Source organism: Poecilia mexicana, unplaced genomic scaffold (genome assembly GCF_051168715.1).
Source record: "Poecilia mexicana isolate PSO_F unplaced genomic scaffold, ASM5116871v1 scaffold_16, whole genome shotgun sequence".
Classification (NCBI taxonomy): Eukaryota; Metazoa; Chordata; class Actinopteri; order Cyprinodontiformes; family Poeciliidae; genus Poecilia; species Poecilia mexicana.
In genome coordinates, this window is record NW_028263385.1 from 27,711,707 (window position 1) to 27,734,305 (window position 22,599).

The window sequence follows — 22,599 nt, forward strand, 5'->3', positions numbered from 1 at the left end:
AGGGTGGGCTTAGACTAAATTATCTGCATTTGATCCATAAACTGTTGAAACAGCCTCATGTAGGAATCATAGTCAGGAGGATAACTTGTCAAAGCAATGATTCTCTGTTTTTCATATAAGAAAATGGGCTATGTCACACTTTCATAATTTTCTCTCCCCAATGTCTCATCGATGTGTTATCAGGATTGTCTGTGGACTTTTGATTCTCTTAGTGGAACAAATTAAAGAACACATATCCAAATAATTGTCCAATATTCACAAATTCTTAGACAGTTGACAAGAAATAGATGTCCCAGCAAATTCATCCCAAATTCCAGAGAAGTGACAAAAACCCAGAGCTCCTTCTCTGACTTTAAGGTCCTCAATGAATGTGTTAAATATTAAAGTTAACCTTGGTGCAATAAGAAAAAGACTAAACAAACTTTAGATGTAGCAGAACCAAGGTGCTTTGAAGTTAAAAGTGAAATCTCTTTCCAGTTTGTTCTTAAATGGACAGGATAACTCACTATAAGACTGGTTTATATAATAGTGGAGTGCTTCAAAACACAGCTGGAAGTCTGTGATCGACTGAAAAAGACATGGATCAACGTGCTGCAATGGTCCAGTCAAAGTCTAACTTACAACCTGATTGAAATGCTGTGGTAGGAGCTTAATGGAGCTCGCGGAATGAACTGAAGCAGCAATGTGTAAGGAAGACCGTTTCAACATTTCTCCATATTTATGATGAAGAATAATAATGACCATCTACTGAAACATGGAGATTTTTTAGCTCCCTAAATCATCATATTTTACTGTTCTGACTTATGAGCGGTTTGGGATTTTGGTTTTTAAGTTTTGTTGAGACATTTTTGCTCTTTTTAGCAAAAAACACCCAAACAACAACAACAACAACAAAAACTAACCTGAGCTCATTTTCCATCTGCACTTTCAGAGCTCCAGATGCGGCTAAAGGATCCCTTTTCTTTGAAAGCCGCCGACATGACAAAGCGGACTAATAAACCACGGAAACCTCGAGATGAGGAATCATCAGATGAAGTCAGTGGTAAGTCGAAAGCACTCAGCTTAAAACCAAACCTGCCATTAATGATCAGGTTTGGTTTTAACTGCTAACAAAATATTAACGTTTTCTGAACAGACAGTAAAGTAGACAGAAATCTGAAATGTTAGTTTTCTTTTGCTGTTGCTCCACTTTTGAAACTGCTACTACTTTCTATGTTTTTCTGGAGCTAAAACGATTAATTGCATCAGCAGTGATTAATCGGTTATTGAAATAACCATCAACTAATTTAGTAATCGATTAATCGTTAACTGGAGTATACAGCCTAAAAAAAACGGCAGATTTTAGAAAGAACAACTCACAGCAATAATTGAGCCAAAATTGTACAAAAAAATAATAAATTTTGCATTTAATTTGAAAAATGCATTATTTGTTTGTAACTATGTTTTACCAAGTGGCAAATTTTAGTTCTGTAAATTATTCAATAATCAATAAAATAATTGATTTACTGAAACAATTGTTAGTTGCAGCCTTAATTTTATCTAACTTTATTTTAGTTATGATCTGTTAAAGATTTTTTTTTCCAACTCCATAATTTGAATAAACATAACTGTAATTTGCATTTAGACTTGCATTCATAGCTGTTTTTAGAGTTTTCTTTTCTTTTCTGATGACTTATTTTGAAACCTTAATTGATTTTGACTAAAACCTTGACTCTAGTAAATGTGTTTATAACAGTTTTTAAAGGCCATGGTTCAAATTATCACTCCCATTTTGTTACTATTCTAAAATGTTGTTTTTAAGTTTCAGGCGGTTATTTGCTAAAACCATTCATGAACTGGTATTTCAAGCTTTTAGGAGCACTCTGTAAATTTGATCACTTTTTTAATAAGTGGTCCCCCTTTAAAAGTCCACGTATAGAAAACCTTTAACCGACTGAATGTTGTTTGTCGACCAGGGTTGACATGCCAACATGTTAACAAAGCAGTGGACCTGAGCTCGGTGAAGAAGTCGGTCCTGTCAAGTGTGTGGTTGGTCTGCTCCGAGTGTCTGAGGGAGAGGACGATGATCGACGGCGAGTCGGCAGCGTCCCACGACATCCTGGTCTGCCTCAAGTGTGGCTTTCAGGTCTGATTTGCTTCTCTTACATAAAACATTGTAAAAACATGATCAAGAACATTGTCTTTTTTTTAATCTTGCAGTATGTTTGAAGTTGGCCATTTATTTACTGCTTTTTTTGACTAAAAAAATCCAATTTTTTTTATTAAGGCTTTAACTAACAATTATTTTAGTAATTGGATGTGAATATAAGCGCATGGTCTGTTTTTAAGCTTTTTATTTGTGAATAATAATAATAATAATAATAATAATAATAATAATAAACATATTTCTTCCTTCCATTTCCCAAATCTGCATTACATTTTTGTCAGCCTGTCACATTAAATCCCTTTAAAATACACAGTAGTTTGAGGTTGTAATGTGAGAAAATGCACATACAAGTCTAATTTTTTTCAATCAGTAGAATGATATTTTAAACTTAAGCTGTCTCAATGAACTGTCTTACAGGGCTGTAACCAATCAGGAATCCAGCATGCCGTCAAGCATCACCAGACTTTTCATCCAGAGTCGCACTGTATCACGATCAGCCTGAACACGTGGAAGGCCTGGTGAGAATCCCTGCAGGTTACTGTGACGAGGAAAAAGTAACGCTGCACAACCAAAGGGCTGATTTATGACAATGTGTTTGACTTGCATAGATACTAAACAAATTTAGACTATTTTTAGTCAAAATTCACATCAACAGCTTTTACCAAACAATTTTCTTCCACTCATACCAAATTGTTGTTAAAATGATCAGCGCATCTGTTTTTGTCTGCTTAGCTGTGCATTTTTGTCATATTCTTAATGAAATATATTTTTTAATTGTCAACAGGTGCTTTGAATGTAACGAAGAGCTCTCTACACACTGCAACAAGAAGGCTTTGGCTCAGACTCTCGACTTTTTGCAGAAGCATTCTGTCAAGGCGACATCAGGTAATACTTACAGTTTTATTCATGAAGCTCTTTAAAACAACACCGTTGGTTGGTGCTGCACATAAAACAAACATGTCTACATCCCCGAAGTTTACTGATGTTGAACGCAGCTGTTTGTCATTTGATGATCATCATAACACTGTATAGCTGCATGACTGTTTTAACATATTATGTTATTTAGTTTTGTCAACTTCCATAGTAAAGAAAAGCCAGTTTTAAACCAATTGTTGCAGTAGTCTGCTTGCCGTACAGCGGCTCCCCCTTGTGGCAGGAGCTGTCTCTTCCTCCTGTCAGTCACAAAATAAGACAAACTGAAGTAAAAACCCGTTCATATTTCATTCTTCATTCTGAAGAATTATGTATTATGACTTTCTGTGTGTTAAAGGGAACAGCAGATACTAACAGACTGGTAGCTGCACTAAACATTCGGACTAAGCTGTCCTTTTCACCTCATTCAGACCACCTGAGTCCTCCTTGCTCAGTCAGCCATATAACTCCTGATAATCTCATGTATTCACACACACAGACACACACACACCTTCTGTTGCTGGCTCCTGGTGCCCCCCACTGCGTTGTGTTGGCATGCAGGGAGCTCTACTACAAACTGAATCTGATCAGGGTGGTGGGCAGCATCAGCACTTTTTGGTCTCAGTGTAGCCCACTGCCCGGTGCCACGTCGCCAGCGGCCAAGCGGCCAGTTGCCCAGGCCCAGTGAAGCTGGTCCCTCATGTCTACCATTGCAAGATTTATCTGCCCTCCTCTTACTCCCCATCCTACACCTCCCACCCCCCCCCCCACCTTGTGCATCGCATGACTGCACGTATTAAAGGAATTAAGCGCTCGAGCGACGCTTCCTGTCTGCGTTCCCTGAAGAACGCGAGCAGCTGCGTGGGGGTCCAGCTTCCCGCACCGTCGTCCTTTGTCTCTCCGTCGCTATCTGTAGCCGTCCTTCCCGCGGAGCCGATGCGCGTCTCACCACCTCTGGGCCTGTGCGCCGCACTAGTGGGAGCCAGGGTCCTCAACAAGTCAGAGCAACTGGATTTTAACAGCTGGAGCGCTCCAACTCTCAGCGGAGACACGCTGACGCACAGAAAGGGACGGAGGATGCTGAACCTTGAAAATATCAACTTCCATGTGAAAATATCGACTTTACAAATGTGTCGTGAGCCCTGCTGAAAAAATTAGTTGTGTTCTTATTTGGAGATTTATTCTTTTATGCATGTCTGTATTTTAAAATGCCGAGTTTATTTTGATGGAGGAAAAACACCAAATCTTACCAATTATTTTTAGTTTAGTTTCTAGTGCAAATATATTAATACACTTGAAATAAGACAAAACTAACTTACAAGTAACTTTTCAGCAAGATATAGGAGCCTGTATTAAGTCAATAATTACTTAATATTGATGACAAAGTACAAGTTCTATTAGCAAATTATTTCACTTTTAACATGGGGAAAATATCTTGTTATAAGTGAAATAATCTAACAGTGGAACTAGTTCTTTTTTGTAAATCAATTTTAAGGAATTATTAAGACTGACATATGAATACTTTTTTTTTTTTACTTTTTGTGTCATCGTGGCACAACAAACTAGAGTGTGGAAGCAGACTAGTTGAAGAGAAATATCTTTGTTGATGTTTGAGCGCAACAAAAAAACTTCTGGCTAATCACTCATCATTTCACAAACCTCCGGCACGGGAGGGGAGGCGTGTCAGCCTGGCCAGAGGCGCTGCACTAGAGTTCACATCAACCGAACTGAGATGTAGGATTAAAGTTGGACCAGAGTTCACATTTTTGGCTCTCATCAGAGTTGGATGTCGCATTCACACCTCACCGAACAAACTTGACGTTTTAGATAAACAAACTACAGTTTGATTAAAGCGGACTAACAAGGGCTGGTGTGAACGCACTTTCAGTCTATTTTTAGATGCATGGTTCCTGCCAGTTTTCTGACCTCTTTATTTTGTTTTTTACAGCAATACGTAGCATCAGTATCTACCAAAACGACACTTTTTGTTAGACCGGTTGATTCGCTCCAAACAAGTGGAGGGAAATGCATTTCATTAGCTTTTTTTGCAATATTTCAAAAGTTCGCTCATATTTTGCGTGACGGTTCGATGGAAACATAGTTATTGTTTTCTTAAAGCGTTATTGTATAATCTGATTAAACATAGTGGAGTTGCAACACACCACCTATTGCTAATCCACGATGACACCTGACAGAAATATCTTAAATTCAGAAAAATTGAGGGAAATGTGTTGGGGTCTTTTCTCATAAACCAGAACAAACCCGTTCTCTGGGGGAGCCATGTTGTGTGGCACCAGGTTCGCTGTTGACCCCCCCGAAGTGGAAAGTGACCTCCTACACCTTTCTTCTACATCTTCCTCTTAACTGACCTTTCACCCTTTCCCTGCCTCTCAGTTCTCCCACACCGGTTTGCAGCTGGGTATAGAGGTGGCTCCCTCATTGTCGCAGCAAAGTAGATATTTGTTGCCTGGTAAGCAGCTTGTGAAATTGCATTTGATTGTGAAGGCCAGGTTTTTCTTAAGAAGCCACTGTTATGGTGTTTTTTTTTTTTTTTTCCTATAGACCTCAAGCACAAAAGGAGCCACAGCTCCGATTTTTTTTTTCCTTCTTTCTCTTCCTTTTTTCAGAATCTATAATTTTGTACAACAACAGCTCCGGGAAGAAAGAAAGTCGATTAACTGTGCTCTCTCACCATCAAGGCCTTCAGCTCAAGTACCAGAGTCCCAGCAGAAATCGAATTGACCTCAGGGAGCCGGGCTCTGGAGTTGTAACACAGCTGGGGAGGCTTTGTTGAGTAAATTAAAATGTCGGCGCTGGAAGGACAGCGCTGCTTGTTTCGCATTGAAATATGACAATCCCGCTTCTGTTTTCAAGCTGTTGCCTTTCTTCCTCAGATTGCGCTGCATTGATATGCGCGCCATTATGCTCTTTGTTTATTCTTGTGTTTTCTGCTTTTACATCATACTGCAAAACTGGCAACATAATCAGATTATGAGCCGGTTTTGACGTTTGACCGCCAACATTTGGGTGTGGAAGAAGTCTCGAAATGAGTTTTGGAATGAAAGCTTGATTGTTTCTTCTGAAATTAAAGTTAAAGCTCATCTGAAGCTGGCTTATTGTGTGAGAACCAAGCATGTCTTTTTCCAGCGTACACTGGCAACTTTTATCATGTTTCCTCTCCTCTGTTAGATAATTTCAGAAAGTAAAACTTCCACACAAAGAGACATTCTGTAACTGATGGGTACAGCGAGATCCCGCTGTAATTACACGTCAGTATTCACCTGCAGCAGAGGTGTTAAAGCGGAGGCTCTTGGGCCACTTGTGGCCCTCAGAATGTTTTAGAGTGGCCCAGAGTTGCGTTTCAAGAGTGCTACAGATAAGGTTTACACAGACTGCTGGCACAGTTTACTCAAAATCAAACCTGGTCACACATTCTTTAAACGTTGTTGGTGAGAATAAACAAAAAGTGATTTCAGAGCAAGAAAATTGAAAACAATATCTGCAGAAATCAAAACAAGGAAGAATCTTTATGTTTCAGATCTATTACACATTGATCCCCAGAGGCGTCACTATGTTTTAAGAACAAGGGAGGCCTCAGCCCCCAAGGTGTGCAAGCAAGATTAACATTTCTTAAATGGCAACAAAAACGGAAAAATTGCTTTTCCACTTTTAAAATGGTGTTCAGGGTAATAGAAACCTCTTCTACTACAAAATATGACTGGTAATGGTTAATCAATGAATTAAAATTATTTTCTAGTAAACGTTGCCAAGTTAATTATCATTTTCTGTGGCTCTTCATTTACGATTGTTAGTTGCAAGGATTTCTAGCCGTATTTTCGAGCATGTTAAGATTATTGTGGTAACAAAATATGTCTTTTGCATTCCTTGTTCATATGTGTGATTTTATACTTCTATCATGTTTTAAATAAATGCATAAAATACATTTTACAGAAATTGCCCAGTATATTATAATATGAAATAATGGGAAACTGAGATTTCTCATCATATTTGATGAAAAAAAAAAAGAAAAAAACTTTAAAAATAGACACAATTTATTTTTTTAAGCGGTCAGACAACGGATAACGATAAAGTATGGCATGACTGGTTTAAATAATTTTTTTAGACTTAACACTGACAAAATTCTATGAATATAATCCAATCATCTGCAGGCATTTTAATTCTTGTTTAATTTTAGTTGATTTTATTTACTCTGAATTTAATTGACGAAAACATGAAGTCATAACTTGCTTCATGTTATTAAAGGAACATGAAGCTTCCCGCTCTTTCCTGTCTTCTGATGTCAACATTTATGCGAGAGCGTCTTCCACCTCCAACCTGAACATTACACCATCAGTCTCATTGGTTATTTTTAAATCGTGTGCCGCTTTTCTGCATTTTTTGTTCTATTTTCACTCTTTTTTTATTTAATTCAGCAACAATAATGTAAGTGATTTTTTTTGTCATAGTTTAATTTTGAGTTTTGATGCAGTTCTTCTCTTGGTTTTTGTTTAGGGCAAAAAAAGGTCATTAATGAAAACTCATGTACTAAATAACTACATGCTAAATAATATGCATTTTCAGTTATTAGAAAATTTGTTGTCACCACATTTATGTTCATGCTGCTGCTATTTATTCCAGAAGCTTTAATGTCAAATAAATTAGGATAATGTTGTATGGAGTGTGTTTTGGCTGAAATGTTGATGTAAATGTGTAAAGTTTGTTCATGTTTTGAAAGGGTTTCATCTTGGTGGAAAAACAGTCGCATTGTTACATGATGAATTAGCGCTTTGGCTTTTCGTTTTGGGTAAGCCGCGGTTGAATTCAGGCACCATGGCAACCGCTAAAGGCAAAGCATTCATGCACATCTTCTTACCTGTTTTTATTTGTTTTGCAAACGGCCATCTTTAGGAACTGTCACTTCAGCTTTGCCGAGTCAGTGGCTAGATGCTCGTCCCCTGGTGGTGCTTTCATGAAAGTAATCAAGAGTGAGTCTCTATTTATTACCACCATTGCACAGAAAAGTAGGGCAGATAGTTGGTAGCGCAATCTGTTTGCTTGTGTGTGTGTGTGTGTACGTGTGCGTGTGTACACGCGTGTGTGTGTCTTTAAGGAGCATGTCAGTGGGCTCTCTTGGCCTCAGATGGCAAGAAAGCAAGCTTTTTATGCCCTGCAGTCACAACAAATTAGCGAATGAATAAGACATTTGGTGTTGCCTGGCCTTCCTCTTGAGTGCCTGCTCTGCATGAAGTGAGCTGGCCTTGGCCCTCCATGCTGCTGTGCTGAAAGTGAGCATGGACGCACGGATGAAGCCAACTGGCCGTGCGATCCGGCTGCCTCTCTATTCAGCTGTGAAGCTTGTGAAAAAAGAAAAAGGCTGTGAAGAGTCTGTTGGAAAATATCTCTTTGCAGAGACTTGTTGTTGTTTTAGATTAGATCAGTATAGTTTTTGACCTCAAGTGCCAGTTGGGGGTGTGGGGGGAGGATTGTGGCGAGTTTGGTACTAAAAGCAGTAGATGTTGGTAAATGGCACACTTGAATGTCAGTTGTTGTTTCACCATAGAAAAGTTTAGCATATACGGGTGTAAATGTAAGAACTGCAAGTAAGTGGTATTGCTTTCTGATTAATAACAATGGTTGCCCTTGTCCAACCCAGGACCCGGACGTGCACATGCAGGTAAACAACGCAACAGGAGAACGTTTCTGTTTGACATTCGCTCTTTGTGAAGCCCATTAGGGGTACAGCCAATCATCCCCAAGAAGGATTGTTGTAAGATATCTCTGTAAACTCAGTGCAATCAGCTTGACTTTGCTATATAAGCTTCTAAATGTACAGAAACTGTACATTTAGAAGCAACTGGAGCTGTTGGTGCAAGTGCCTAGAGATAATATTCGACGTAATTTGACTCTATAAGAATTATCTGAATCAACAGGAGGATCATCAGCATCGTTTCTATGGGCTCTTGCTCTATCCCCTGTAAAGGAAAGCCAAGTCACTGGTTCCTCTGTCCATCTCTGGGCTGGCATTGCAGGAGGTGTTGGTGTGCATGCATGCCTGTGGTCGAGCTCGGGCACCTCGGTGCTTTCCTCCTCCCCCGGGGGAAAGGCTCCACAGTGTCACTGCTGCCCACACTCGGTGGCTGAGCAAGGAGGGCCAGGTGGTGGTGCCGAGCGCGGCACACTCAAGCGTGGACATGGCGCATGCTGACATTTGCCTTCGCCGACCGCTGCAGGGACAGGAAAGATCTGCTTTTCCATATGCTTGTGCTCGTTCCAACCCTCCCCTCCGCCCCCCACAGTCTCAACCAGATGGCTCCCTGAACATTGTTTACCTTGGGTGACGGTCCCAGATGCAGAGCGTGTCCATCGGCATCTTCTTTCCGCCCGTTTGGCTTCCTCATTCCTCTTTTACTTCCAAGTGCCAGTCACAGCTTTTTCAACTCTTGCCGATTCCACTATCTGGCTCACGAACACTCGGACACTCACGCTTACCCTTGTTGTTTTCTTTTTTTTTTAATCACTCTTTGACTCGTGCATGAGCAGATCATTTCACACCAACCTCAAAAGCACAGTTTTTCCCTTACCTCCCCATCTCCGTTTGTTTTCTTTGGATTCGTGTGTGTTGACATCTGGGAATTCCCTTATGGCAGCCTGACGAGGATAAAAAACAGGCCTACAGATGTTGCAAGCGCAGAGGTCCAGATGCAATTAGCTCTCCTAGACAGAGTGCTTCGACAACTCGTCGTCCCGACAAGCTGAACCTCACCTTTACCGTCGTTCTCCCCAAAATTCCAGGACAAGCTGAAGGATGTGTACACTGTTTCTCATCAACTTTTACCGAATGGTAGAAGGTAAAATTCACGCAGTCAAAGCATTTGTTGAAAACAAGACTGTAAACTTCCCAAAGAAGTCACCCTATTCTTTACTTTTCTTGTTAAACACAATGAGACATTCACGTTGTGTGTTTGTTAGAGCGTTAAGTCCAAGGTTTACATTCCAACGACTTTAGAGTTGTGGCCCCCCTGTGGAGAAAAGCCTTCTTGGTAGTCGCTGTCACTGTAAGTTGAATAGATCTGCAATAAAGATGTTGTGCACAAGAAGTGAATCCATGCAAAGGCAAGGCCATTTGGGCGCTGAAGCAGGTTCTTACAAAAGGCTTGCGGTTCGATTGATTTTCTTTGGTTTAGTGGTTTAGGCGTGAACAGGTCGGGCTTGTGACCTGTGTTTATGCATCCTTTGTGAATCCCGGCATTCCTTTGAGATCTCCACAGCCTGTAGCGCTGAAGGCGCCAAGTCCCTGCTGGAATCTGCGTTTTTGTGACTTTATTTTATTTATTTATTTTTAAATCATTATCATCTCTCTACAGAGTAATTTTAAGTTTTCTTTCTCAACACAAACCATTGAATACTTCAATGAAACGTTTCTGTCATTGTGAAACCAGAAGGAAGTTGTTTTTTTCTAACATGAAATTCCTTCTCCATTGAAAAAGTTTTTAACATTATGTTAGATTTATTATTTTTTTCCCTTATCTTTTCATGTCATACAATAATGCGTGGATAGAATTGTGACCTTCTGTACTGCAGTAAAGATTGTTTGACCAAAAAGCTCAGAGGACAAGTTGTATTAAACCTCTCTTCTTTTGACTTGTGGGAATGTTTGGTCTTTGTTGTTGAGACACGTGTGATTGGTTTGGACTCCAGAGGCCAGTACTTACAAATAATAGGAATATTCCGCAGTTCTCTAAAATGTGGCCAAGTTAAGTCAGAGCATCAGACCTAATAATTAGCATCAGGATTTGTCCAGTGGATGACAAAAGTACCTCCCTGAACTGCTTGACATTTGGAATTTTAAGTCATAGATGAGCAGAGATCAGCAGTAGGGAATTTGAGTAGTGAGTTGTTAAGAGGTTTTTGAATAAATTTTGAAAAGTGTGTTATGTGTATGGATGGAATTAGTGTCTTTTTTGTGTGTTTTTCTTTCAACTTTATGAACTTTAATACTTGTTTTTTTTTCTCGCAAGCTCGGTCAGATAAGTAATACAGAACATGCCAGTAGCAGGTTTAAGCTCTTTCACAGATTCTCATCAGGATTTGGGTCTGGATTTGCTATCAATACAAGCAAAATTTGGCTGTTTTTTGTTTGTTTGTTTTTTTTTGTTTTTTTTACCAAAAAGGGTTTTTGTGTAAATTCTTTTGTCAAAAAAAAGCCAAATTTAGTTGAACACGATTGATTTATTAAAGCACTAAAGAGGGTCAAACATCCACTGTAGCTGCTAGTCACTAACTGGAACATTGGTACATCAGTGTCTGCTAACACATGTTGGCGCTCCGTCAGTCAGATGTTAACCTTCCTGTTCTGCGATCGGCTCATGCAGCTGCAGGATCCGCTCCGGCTCGTCCCTCGCTCCGCGCACCACTTCTCACTGACCATCTGTGTCGTTGTTTCTGTCGAATGTTAGTTTTCAGTGGCGATCAGAAGTAACAGCTGGCTATGGAAGGGGAGTTCTCCTGCCCTAACCATCGCCCCACTCCCCCTCCTCCTCACAAACCAGCAGAAACTTCAACAGCTGTCATCTGCCTTCCCCAAATGACCCAGCTCTCCTTCCAGCTGCCATTGCAGCACCCTGCTCCCAACCCAGTTCTCATGTCAAGTCTGAGCCACTTTTTTTTTTGTATATATTTTTTTCACAATCAAAGTTGGCGAGAAACTGATTATCATTTTCTATGTAACTTTAATCTCAAATCACACACTTTCGCATCTCTATCTCCAAATTTGATTCCAGTTTTGTTCATGACATAACAGTAATGGAAAATACTACAACTTTGTTTTATTCACAAAGCTTGAAACAAAAATGCTGAATGTTGTCTGATTAGCTTTACTAATAAGTTCCAGTTATACTGTGTGCATAATTAGGCAAGTGAGCATTTTGACCTCATCGTCATTTTTAGGCATATTTTCTCACTCCAAGCTGGTTAAACTTGAGTATTTAATGGACTTAATCATGGCAGGTGGTGTGTAATGAGGGACGGTGTGGCCTATTTACTTGATATTTACTCACCCAATATCAAGGTGTGTACAATTAATAGGCCAGAAAATGGGCCAGAAAAGAGATTTAGCTGACTCTGAAAAGTCAAAAATGACCAAAAGTCTTGCAGAGAAACACAGCTCTGTTTTAACCACTCAATTCTTACCATATAATCTTACCATTGTCCATGTTGAGTCTAAGTTAACCATCTGTATATCATTGTGTGTGTGTGTGTGTGTGTGTGTGTGTGTGTGTGTGTGTGTGTGTGTGTGTGTGTGTGTGTGTGTGTGTGTGTGTGTGTGTGTGTGTGTGTGTGTGTGTGTGTGTTCCAGCAGCATCGCCCAAGATCATCAAGCTGCGAGAGGAACCATCAGATTACGCTGAAGCACAAAGAGGAAAGAATCCAGCCATCAACAGCACCTTGGTCCCTGTTAAGGGGATAATTAACCTTGGGAACACCTGCTTCTTCAATGCTGTCATGCAGGTTGGTAATAAAGATGTTTTTATTTTAGCTTGTGCAAAAAGGCTCAGTTAGTGACAGGATGCAGATGTTGGTGCAGAGAACAGTCATTTAGAAACCCCTCCCCCCCATCTCTTATTTTAGTTGTATTATATTAGAGCTGCAACTAACAATTGTTTTGGTAATTGATTATTATATTGATTGCTTAACGATTTAATAAATCATTCAGTTCTTTTTTCAAATAAGAAAATAAATATTTTACTCATAGAATACAATAACATAGTATTCCTTTAGTGTAAACTTGATCATTTGTGAATTAATTAATAATGTTTGCACTAACCGGTTAATAATTGGAATGCAAAAGGTGCTTGATAGGAGATTTTGTTTTTTTGCTCAATTTGAGCCAGGTGAAGCTTAAGCTTTGCTACTTAAGGAGTTCAGGGTCAAACGTAGTTACAGAGAATATATATATATATAAAAAAATATAAAAAAATATTCCCTTCTCACCCTCCGTGGGTGGTCTCTCTCTTTCATCCTCTGAGCTCGGGTCCTCTACCAGAGGCCTGGGAGCTTGAGGGTTCTCCTCCAGTATCTTGGCTGTGCCTAGAACTGCACATTTCTGGACTGAGATGTCTGATGTTGTTCCTGGGATCTGTTTGAGCCACTGCTCCAGTTTGGGGGTGACTGCCCCGAGGGCCCCTATGACCACAGGCACCACTGTGGTCTTCACCTTCCAGGCCTTCTCCAGTTCCTCTCTGAGGCCCTGGTATTTCTCCAGTTTCTCATGCTCCTTTTTCCTGATGTTGTGGTCACTTGGTATTGCTACATCCACCACAACGGCTTTCCTCTGTTCTTTATCCACCACCACAATGTCCGGTTGGTTCGCCATTACCATCTTGTCTGTTTGGATCTGGAAGTCCCACAGGATCTTAGCTCGGTCATTCTCCACCACCTTTGGGGGTGTTCCCCACTTTGACCTCGGGGCTTCCAGTCCATATTCGGCACAGATGTTCCTGTACACTATGCCCGCCACTTGGTTATGTCGTTCCATGTACGCTTTCCCTGCCAGCATCTTGCACCCTGCTGTTATGTGCTGGACTGTCTCAGAGGCCTCTGGTGTGGTAGATCTGAGCCTCTATTGCTCTGGTGTTTATATATATATATATATATATATATATATATATATATATATATATATATATATATATATATGTACACACTGCTCAAAAAAAATAAAGGGAACACTCAAATAACACATCCTAGATCTTAATGAATGAAATATTCTCATTGAATACTTTGTTCTGTACAAAGTTGAATGTGCTGACAACAAAATCACACAAAAATCATCAATGGAAATCAAATTTATTAACCAATGGAGGCCTGGATTTGGAGCCACACACAAAATTAAAGTGAAATGTTCCCTTTATTTTTTTGAGCAGTATATATATATATATGACCTCTTCTTAAGCTAACGATTAATCGATTACCAAACTAGTTGATGATAATTTGAATAGTTGATTAATCAATTAGTTGAAGATTATTTCAATAATCTATTAATCACGATTAATCCAATTAACTGTTTCAGCCCTTTATTATTTTATGACAATAACTGGTATAAATCTGAAGTAGAGCTGTGTAATAAAGTGCTGATCTCATCGCAAAGAACCTGCTTACAAGTAATCATTTTATTTGCCGACTGTTTACCTAACAAATCACAAGGATTTCCATTCTGCCACAGCAATAAATTCATGTCTCTGTAGGATGTGTAAACACTCATCTATTTATGAGGCTGGTCCAAAGCGACGCTGAATACAGTACCACAATAACAGAGTCCACTGGCCGCGTTGCACAGTGAAACACAGGGCAGCAGTTCACGCCGAGTTGGCTTGGAAACACCGACCTTGCGAGTGGTGCTCAGTTGGTGCAGAGCGCGTTGACAACACGGCCTCCTCAGCCGGCCCCTGGTCATGTCATGGTGACTGCAAACTGACATGCCTCTGCAACAATGAAGCTGTTTTTTTCAGCCATTTTGTTAATCACCCTCAGGGTCTCGGCCGTTGATTGAAATTCGAGCGAGCGCGCTTTGCATGCTTCTCCCTCTCCCTCTCTCTGTCTCTCTCTCTGCCTTGTTTGTATTGTCCCCTTGAAAATTGCAATCTTTTTCAGTGAAAACACATAATTGTCAGAGGATGAGCAGTGTCTGCATTCACAGTCCTAGCTTTATTGTGTGTTTTCCATAGCAACAGTGTTTATTGGCAGTATTTGACAAAACAAATAACCATTGAAAGGCAGAGGAGGAAAAAAAAAAGTGCCTCTATAATGTGAAGCAGCAGCCATTGTTTCAGGCCAACTCCTCACCAAGGTTCCTTCTCTGTGGAGAAACACCGTGGATCATAAATAACTTTCTGAAAGCCTTTTTTTGAAAGCCTCTTTCAGAATAATAAGCTCACCTGAATTTCCAAATGCTGCAAAAATGGACATAGCAATTGGCACAGGTGTTACATACAGCTTTTTAGGATCTCACAAGTAATCTTCGCCGTCATAAACCAGCGATGCAACCATCAGAGGTTTGTGGCCAATTTACAACTTTACATTTTTGTGACGCTCTCACCAATTTTAACAGATTAAATTTTTTCGTCAGGAAATACAATTAACTCTGTTAACATTTATTTGGTCCTTCCTGCTGTAAATAGAATCAGAGCCAACATCACATTTTGTGTGTAAAATGAAGAATTCACTGATAAACAGGATTTTAGTGTTGATAAGTAACAAAATGATTAGAGTTTAAAATTTTTTTAGCAATTAGATTGTTTAGCATTGCTAGCAGCAAGTATTCCTCATATTTTCTCAAGTCAGTTCCGGGTCAGCTTGTTTCTTCAGAAATTAGACAAAACCTCATCTAAGTGAGGCATTAATTGACGCAAATCAATAGCAAATTGTAAGAAATTTTGGAAACATTCCTCTGTCAAAATTAGTTTAATTTCAAATCGGTACTTCTGATTCTCTAAATATCTAACTTTGAGTCGTCTTCTGTCGGTAACGACTTCCACAATGAAGGGTGTTGCTGGTAGCATTAGGTGTTGTGGGGATCTTTCCGGCTGGCGGCCACCGGTCACAGCTCATGAAGTTAATAATTAATAGTTGTGTCTTAATACAGCTGAACATCTGTATGTGTGACGATAGTATGGATTCAGTGGAATCCAGTTTTTCGATGAATGAAATCACCAAAGCGTTTTTCTTTTTGGTTTAACAGAACCTGTCGCAGACGCACATGCTCATTGACCTCATTCAGGAAGTGAAGGAGAAAGGATACAAGCTGAAGATCTGTCCGCCTGTCGAGACAAATCTGGTACAGTCTGCTGTCATGTATTCTTCCTCTGATGAGACAAATGTAAACTCCGATTAGTCTTTTCTAATTTTCTAATTCAAAATTTTCATGATTTTTATTTTTTCTCACAGAGATGATCATTGTTAAAAACATGCCAAGGAAGCTTGAAAATGTGTCTAAAGTCATAAAAACAATGTGTTTTGCTTCTTGGAGCTCAATTAAAGAGACAGATTTTTGATCTGATAACTTGACATTTTCCCTCTATCACTTCCTTACTCCTCCAGAGTCATCTGACTGTGGTTCTGTCCAGCCCTGATCCGCTGACTGCAGCCATGATTCACTTCCTACAGAGCATGAAGGAGTCAGGGAAAGGCCCCGTCAACCCAAAGGTCCTCTTCAATCAGCTTTGCCAGAAGTACGGTGTAACCCTTTAAGTCAGCATCTAATGCCTCTCACTCCTGACCTCAACTGTCTTAACTCTCTTGATACATCTTCTATTTTTTTTGGTCAATAATGTGAAAAAATGAAACATTCAGAGCTTTGCAACACGTGAGGCTTTCGAGATGCAACAACAAAAAGGTACATTATTTTTTTCTTTAATAAGCCTGACCTGCTGATTCGGATTTTGACCAATACAGATTTTTGACGCTGTCAGGTGTTAAAAGTTCTCAGTCACAACACACTTTCAATGTCTCAATATATTAGGGGGGAAAAGAATCAACAGTACCCGCAAAGAAACACAAACTAGTTTTAACTACACAAAGTAGTGTTCTTAAATGACAATAAAAGGTATAAATCATTGCTGACCATACTACTACTAACTAAACTATGCTACACTTTCAAATTTTAAAAACAAAACTTGCACAACAGTTTAAGCTACAGATCTGTTTTGAGCATTTTATCAAAACTAGAGGTAGGGTAGTTGAGGACAAACTTAACAAAACAACCTGTGGTATCTTGAGTTTTATTTATTTTTTCTTGTAGTGCAAAAAGAAAATACCGAAATGCAGCAGCTTTGTGGCTATTTAAATGTAAATAATCGGTTTCACATGTAAATATCTGGAAATTGATTGGCACACCGCTAGTTGTAATCATTTGGATCGTACTCTTTCCCTCTCAGCCGTAGCAGCCTTTACTTCCACCTGCTTTCTTCCCATTTCAACAGTGATGAACATTACTAACCAGGTAACTCCTGCTCCCAGCAGTGCACCGTCATCACACTCTGCCCCTTATTAAATGATCAGCAGCTAACTTTGGCTAATCTCCAACACACTGTGTGACTGGCAGATCCAACAACTTTGCTTCTGTGAGCTGAACAGCAATGTTCTCTTTCATGAACAGGTTCAGTGACTTCCTGTAGAGAGTACAGCACACTACTGGTTGGGTAGTGTTGCCTGTGTGTGTATGTGTATCTGTGTGTATGTGGCGGGTCTCGCACTGTTTGTCAGTGCAGGTGGGTAACCAGGACGTTTAATGCCGGATGAGCGAGTCCGTCTCTGGTGCGGCTTTGACGGTTATTCTGGTACCTCGCCGTCATCAGACGGTCCGCCGTGTGCTTCTGTGTTGCGAGCGTAGTCGGCCACCTCACCTGGCACCATCTCGGGCTGCAACACACATGCAGGCAATTGTGCATTCAAACATCACACAATGCCCACACCTTTATGCACTCATTCGCTTAATTTCAGGTGGGGCTCATCTATTCATTCGTGAAGAGAGAGATTTGGTTTCAAGCTTCAGCACCCATCACCCAGTTAGACGTCATGTTTGCTTTAAAGGGGCAGTATTATGTAAAATTTACTGTTTTGAGCTTTACATTATGTGATAATGTTATTCCCTCGTCAAAAACAAACTTGGAGTGTTGCTTTGATGCGCTTATGCAGGTTTAAGAAACCATTTAGTTTCCTGTGGCAACCATTCAGCTGTGCAAAACACCTAGTGCCATTTTCGAGGCAGAACTGCAGTTTCCAAGTTTCTGAGCTTCTACCTCACCTCTACTCCCCCTCTCAGTTCCTTCAGACTAGCCAGCAGCAATTAGCAAACACCTGGTGGATCTACACATCTGCTGAGCTCATTATGCCTTCTTCTTCTCAGTACAATGGTGGTAAAAATGTCGTTAAAAGGTTAGTAGAGAAGCCATGTTGTGATGACTTCCTAAAGGCGGAGTTTCAGAAAGAGCAGGAGTTTCTTAAAGAGCCAGAAGCCCGATTTCAAGGTGCTAAATTATAAAAACAAATTTCCTTTAATTAATATTTTATATACATAGCATTTTTCTAACAACTCAAGGTAACATAGTTACTTGATTGTGTTATAAATTGATACTATGTGCCTGGAAAACACATAATTCTTCCCCTTTATTTCAGACTGTAAAGTAATTGCTGTTTTCTTCCAAACATAACATATAGATAAAAATCCAAATCTTCTACTATTCACTGAGAAATAGTTATTTTTCTCCTTGGTGTGAAAATCGAAAAATAACAGATTAAAAACATAGTTTCACCTGTACACTGGAACTCTGTACATGTATCTAAACTGAGGCAATTTTGAAAATTCCTTAGTTTAATAAGTTTTCAGACAAAGCACCATGAAAGAACCAGAAAACCTGCAAAGTCTTTATTTGTACTCTGCGATGCAGGTCTAGACATTGTGTGCCAGAAATTCAATTGAATTCCCCAATGTGACCTTGTTATTTAGAGGCGATACCTCCCAGTTTCAAACAGTGGCACCTATTGAGTCGCACTGGAAAAACAAATGAATATTAACCAAATCACTGAATTTGCTTCACACCAACTGTGAGCATATTTTTTGTTTTTGACAATGTGTCTGTGTAAAATCCCATTTCAGATTACAAACATGTTGTAGCTCTCCGTTTTCATTCTTTTAAGCAGAAATCCTTGAAGGTGTTTGCAAATTTTTGAAAGGAAAGCAATTTTTTTTACTTAATGCTCCAGATAGAATAATTCCTCCTTCTCCAAAATCCATCATAATCACTGCTGAATTTCTAATATTTGTATGTGAGTGTTACAGGGAACACTTTTTACAAGGTAAGAAGATTCACATTTACATACTTCCTAAGTAAGTAAGATACAACTAAATATTGCAATATGGAGAAGGTAAGACATAAGTAACCATAAGGAACAAGCCCCACAATAATGTAGCCCACCATGTACGAAAAAAAAAAAAAAAAACTAACATCGCTTTTAAGTCTGCTCTGGCGTAAGAGGAAACATTGTTTATGACATGGCGGTATTAAACCATGCGGCATGGATTCAGGAAGATTTGATCAAATCAACAAACATGTCAGGAGGGAAAGAGGTCTGTGTTTCTAAGCTAACTACTTCCAGCTTGTGTAGATACTGCTTTCCAGCCCCAGCTAGGCGAGCTACTTCCACAGACAAAACAAGTCGACTTGAACAAGTAGAAGCCATGGCTACACTAGCAAAATCAACTTGGGGAAACTATCGCAGTCGCTCTGTTCAATAATCCGTGTTGCGTCCGACATCCATCATGGTGCCTCCACATGATCAGGTGAGATGGATGCAAAGATTCAATAGCAGGCCAAGTTATGAGCTGTGCGGTTCCCAAAGCAAATAGCCTGATTGATTCACCTGCTAATACCAGCTTTTTGTGTGCTACTGTTACTCCTTCTCATTTAAAATCAAACTATTCCTTATTAATTCATGTGTTTTGATTCCTTGTGGTTTATCGCCATGCTTGGGTACGCATTCATTCCTTTCTTAAGCCATTTTATTTTATTTTTTTATTATTATCAGCCTCCTTCACAGAGTGGCTCGTCTGCATTCTTTCAGGTCTTGAGTTTGAAAATAAAAAGTTCAGGGTCAAGAACATATTTTTTCATAGTGGTGACCCCGTGCGACAGCAGCACTCTGTGAATACAACCATCCGGAGCTGCTGCCGCTGCAGGGTCTTCCCTTTCAAGGAGGCTGGGTTTGCCCTTGACCTGCGGGGGACTGACATTTCTTTTACCGCGTCTCTTTCAGCGTCTTTCTCGATGTGCGCCATGGCAAGCAGGTTAATAATGCTTTCTGGCTCCGAATCGAGGACTGTTTGAGTGTTTCATGTGCGCCAGAGCCCTTCTTGGTTTTGTGTGTGTGTGTGTGTGTGTGTGTGTGTGTGTTTTTGCGCATGGATTCACTTGGATTTGACCTCGACCAGCTGAGTTCCCTACAGCCTTCTTCCTCGTCCTTCTGCCAGAGCGCAGGGCTCCGGTCGTCGCCTGGACTGGCGCCAGGCTGTGTGTGGTCAGCACCACGCTGTATCTGGTGCCAGGGACGGTCCCAGCTTGTAACCAGCGTACTTCAAAGCTAGTCATCAGCTAGCTTGTAGCTAATGGTGAGACAGAGAGGACAAAAATAGGAGCTTGCCAAGGTTTCAAATATTGGGTTCCACCAATCTCCCAGTCCAAAGCAACATTTACATTTTTTAGTACTACTTTCAGTATATTTCTGTACCTGGATATACACTCCACGCGTCACCAATATGTTAGCTGAACAGAATTATCCATACAGATATCAATCTACACCTGCTTCTTTCAAGGGCTGATTCAATTTCAGGATAGCCACTGGACATGTTTTGTGTTGGCGTGCGCCTGCGTGTGTGTGTTGCGAGCGTGAAAAGTACGCAGGCTCCCTCCTCTCTTCTTCCATTGTGGATTAAAGTCTGCATACCCACATCATTCAAATATTTTTGAGGAATAAGCTTTGTGAGAAGCCTTTCATCCCTGATAGAAATAGCAGAGGACAACAATGAATTCCATCATGAGAGTCTCACAAACGCCAGCGCACACATCCCGGGCCACATACTTTTAACGAAGCAGATATTCACACACACTATTCAATTAGAGAAGTGTTAGATTGCGCATATCTTCCCAACAGAATATGGACGATTTTGAGTGTTTTTAAATACATTTGTTCGTGTTAACCGTGAAATAAGACTGTGTTTTTTGGGGGGAGGGTTTGTCATGGTTGGTATTTTAAGCTATTCACGATGTAGCAAAAGAACCAAAAACTAATTGTAAAAAACACTTTTTAATATTATTTGAAAATGAATAAATATGTGTGAAACATTACACTGTGTTATTGCTTCGCATTAAAAATATATAATAGAGAAGCACCAATCAGAGGTTATGTGGGTTATTAACGACCACCAATTTTATAAAGCTATGATAAGCCGAAAACCAGTGTTGACCTATTCAGCTTTAAGTTTTTTTTTAACAACTCTGTCTAACCACAAAATACATTACTGTTTTCTGCTAACTCAAATTTAACAACCATAAGGAATGCGTTTTTCATAGTGAAATTCTATAAAAAGTTTAGTTATAGAGTCGCTTCTGTAAGTATACACATGCAATAAAGTTTTCTAGGTTATGGGACAGATCAAATCAAAAATGAAATTAATGTTTATTTGTAGAGTTCATTACAATAACAGGGCATTTAAAACGCTTCACATCATAAAAACATTAAAAAAACATAGTAGAATCACTAAATGTGAAACCAGAAATGAACCGCTCTACAATGAATAAAACCCAAGAAGAAATGTATCGGACTTTATTTTCTCCTTTGTTTTTATTTTTGAACTGTTTAAAATGTAGTTCATCATATCTAGAAAAAAAAAGTGATTTACTAGATAACAGATGTTAAGTCATTTACTCATTTATTGTTACTATCCAGAAGCAATCAATATTTATCTTAGGACCAGAGGTGACGTCACACTGTGTGAGAGAGTGGAGTAATTTTTCCTCTGCTACTAAACAAGACTTCGCTAATCATTCAAAATAAAGACAAAATGACAACGCAGTTAGTATTTTAAAACTGTCTTTTTATAAATTGACATTTGGCACAGTTAGTAAGGTTAGCATTACTAGTAATTAGCATTGTTGTGTATTTTCTGTAGATTAAGTTGGTCTTTACGTTAGGTGATTTTAAAAAGACTTCCTTTAGTTCTATGATAGAATTGAACTTTTCAAAAGGATAAAAACGAACAAATTTGGAATAATACGGTGAGCTTCCTGTTATTTGCTTTTATCAAGTGCTGTCCTAACGTAATATCTCGCATGCCTCTATAGAAAATTGAGTCTTCTTTCCTGAAGCGCCTAAAACTTTTTGTGCTTCCCTTGACTTCCTTTATGCTCAGTAAATTTCATGCAATATACACACCAGAGAGAGTTGTTGTGAGACTTGTTGAAGTCTAGGTGTGGTGCATTCACTGATGTGTAGAGGGGATTAAGTCAGATTCTTGTTCCTTGCATAAAAACCGGACAAATTCTGTCACCAACCCCTTTCTGAGCATTTCCATTGCAAAACAGTTTTCACTAATTTACATTATTTGATATGTGTAATGCAAGATTTAAGTAATAAAATTGTGTTTTCGGTTTCAGAGTGGCACTGAATACAAACAAATTTTTATGCTACATAGATTTTCAGCACGTTTTGAGCTTATAGTTTCAATTCATCGCATTCTGATGTATTTCTGTATAATATGGCTATTTGTGGGCAGAGGATTACTGTATTGTGTGAAGTGTGTGCCTCTGTTTTGCTCATACATGTATGTGTTCTGACTGGGTGGATGGTTGGGGAGGGGAAGCTTGTGTGGCCTTGTGTCTGGTACTAACTCATCCGGCTATTAATTGTGTTAGCACCGCAGCTGTTTGCATTGGCCAGATTGAGAGCAGCGCTACAGGGCCCTTCTGCTTCCCTCCACTGGGATGAGCTTC

General features: G+C 39.6%; 1 protein-coding gene across 3 annotated transcripts in view; it reads left to right on the top strand.

Moving 5' to 3' along the window:
* Positions 1-22,599, top strand: part of usp45 (ubiquitin specific peptidase 45) — a 38,920-nt gene that overhangs the window by 1,200 nt on the left and 15,121 nt on the right. For 2 of the 3 annotated variants that reach the window (XR_015765742.1, XM_088014321.1), the window contains exons 2-8: positions 932-1,042; positions 1,956-2,125; positions 2,564-2,664; positions 2,931-3,031; positions 12,414-12,565; positions 15,795-15,890; positions 16,154-16,284. Coding sequence is in view for 2 of the 3 variants with exons in the window: in XM_088014321.1 (XP_087870447.1) it covers positions 940-1,042; positions 1,956-2,125; positions 2,564-2,664; positions 2,931-3,031; positions 12,414-12,565; positions 15,795-15,890; positions 16,154-16,284 (854 nt within the window). In the remaining variant the exon portion in view is untranslated. The remainder of the gene's footprint in view (positions 1-931; positions 1,043-1,955; positions 2,126-2,563; positions 2,665-2,930; positions 3,032-12,413; positions 12,566-15,794; positions 15,891-16,153; positions 16,285-22,599) is intronic. The other variant, XM_088014322.1, reaches the window with a different exon arrangement.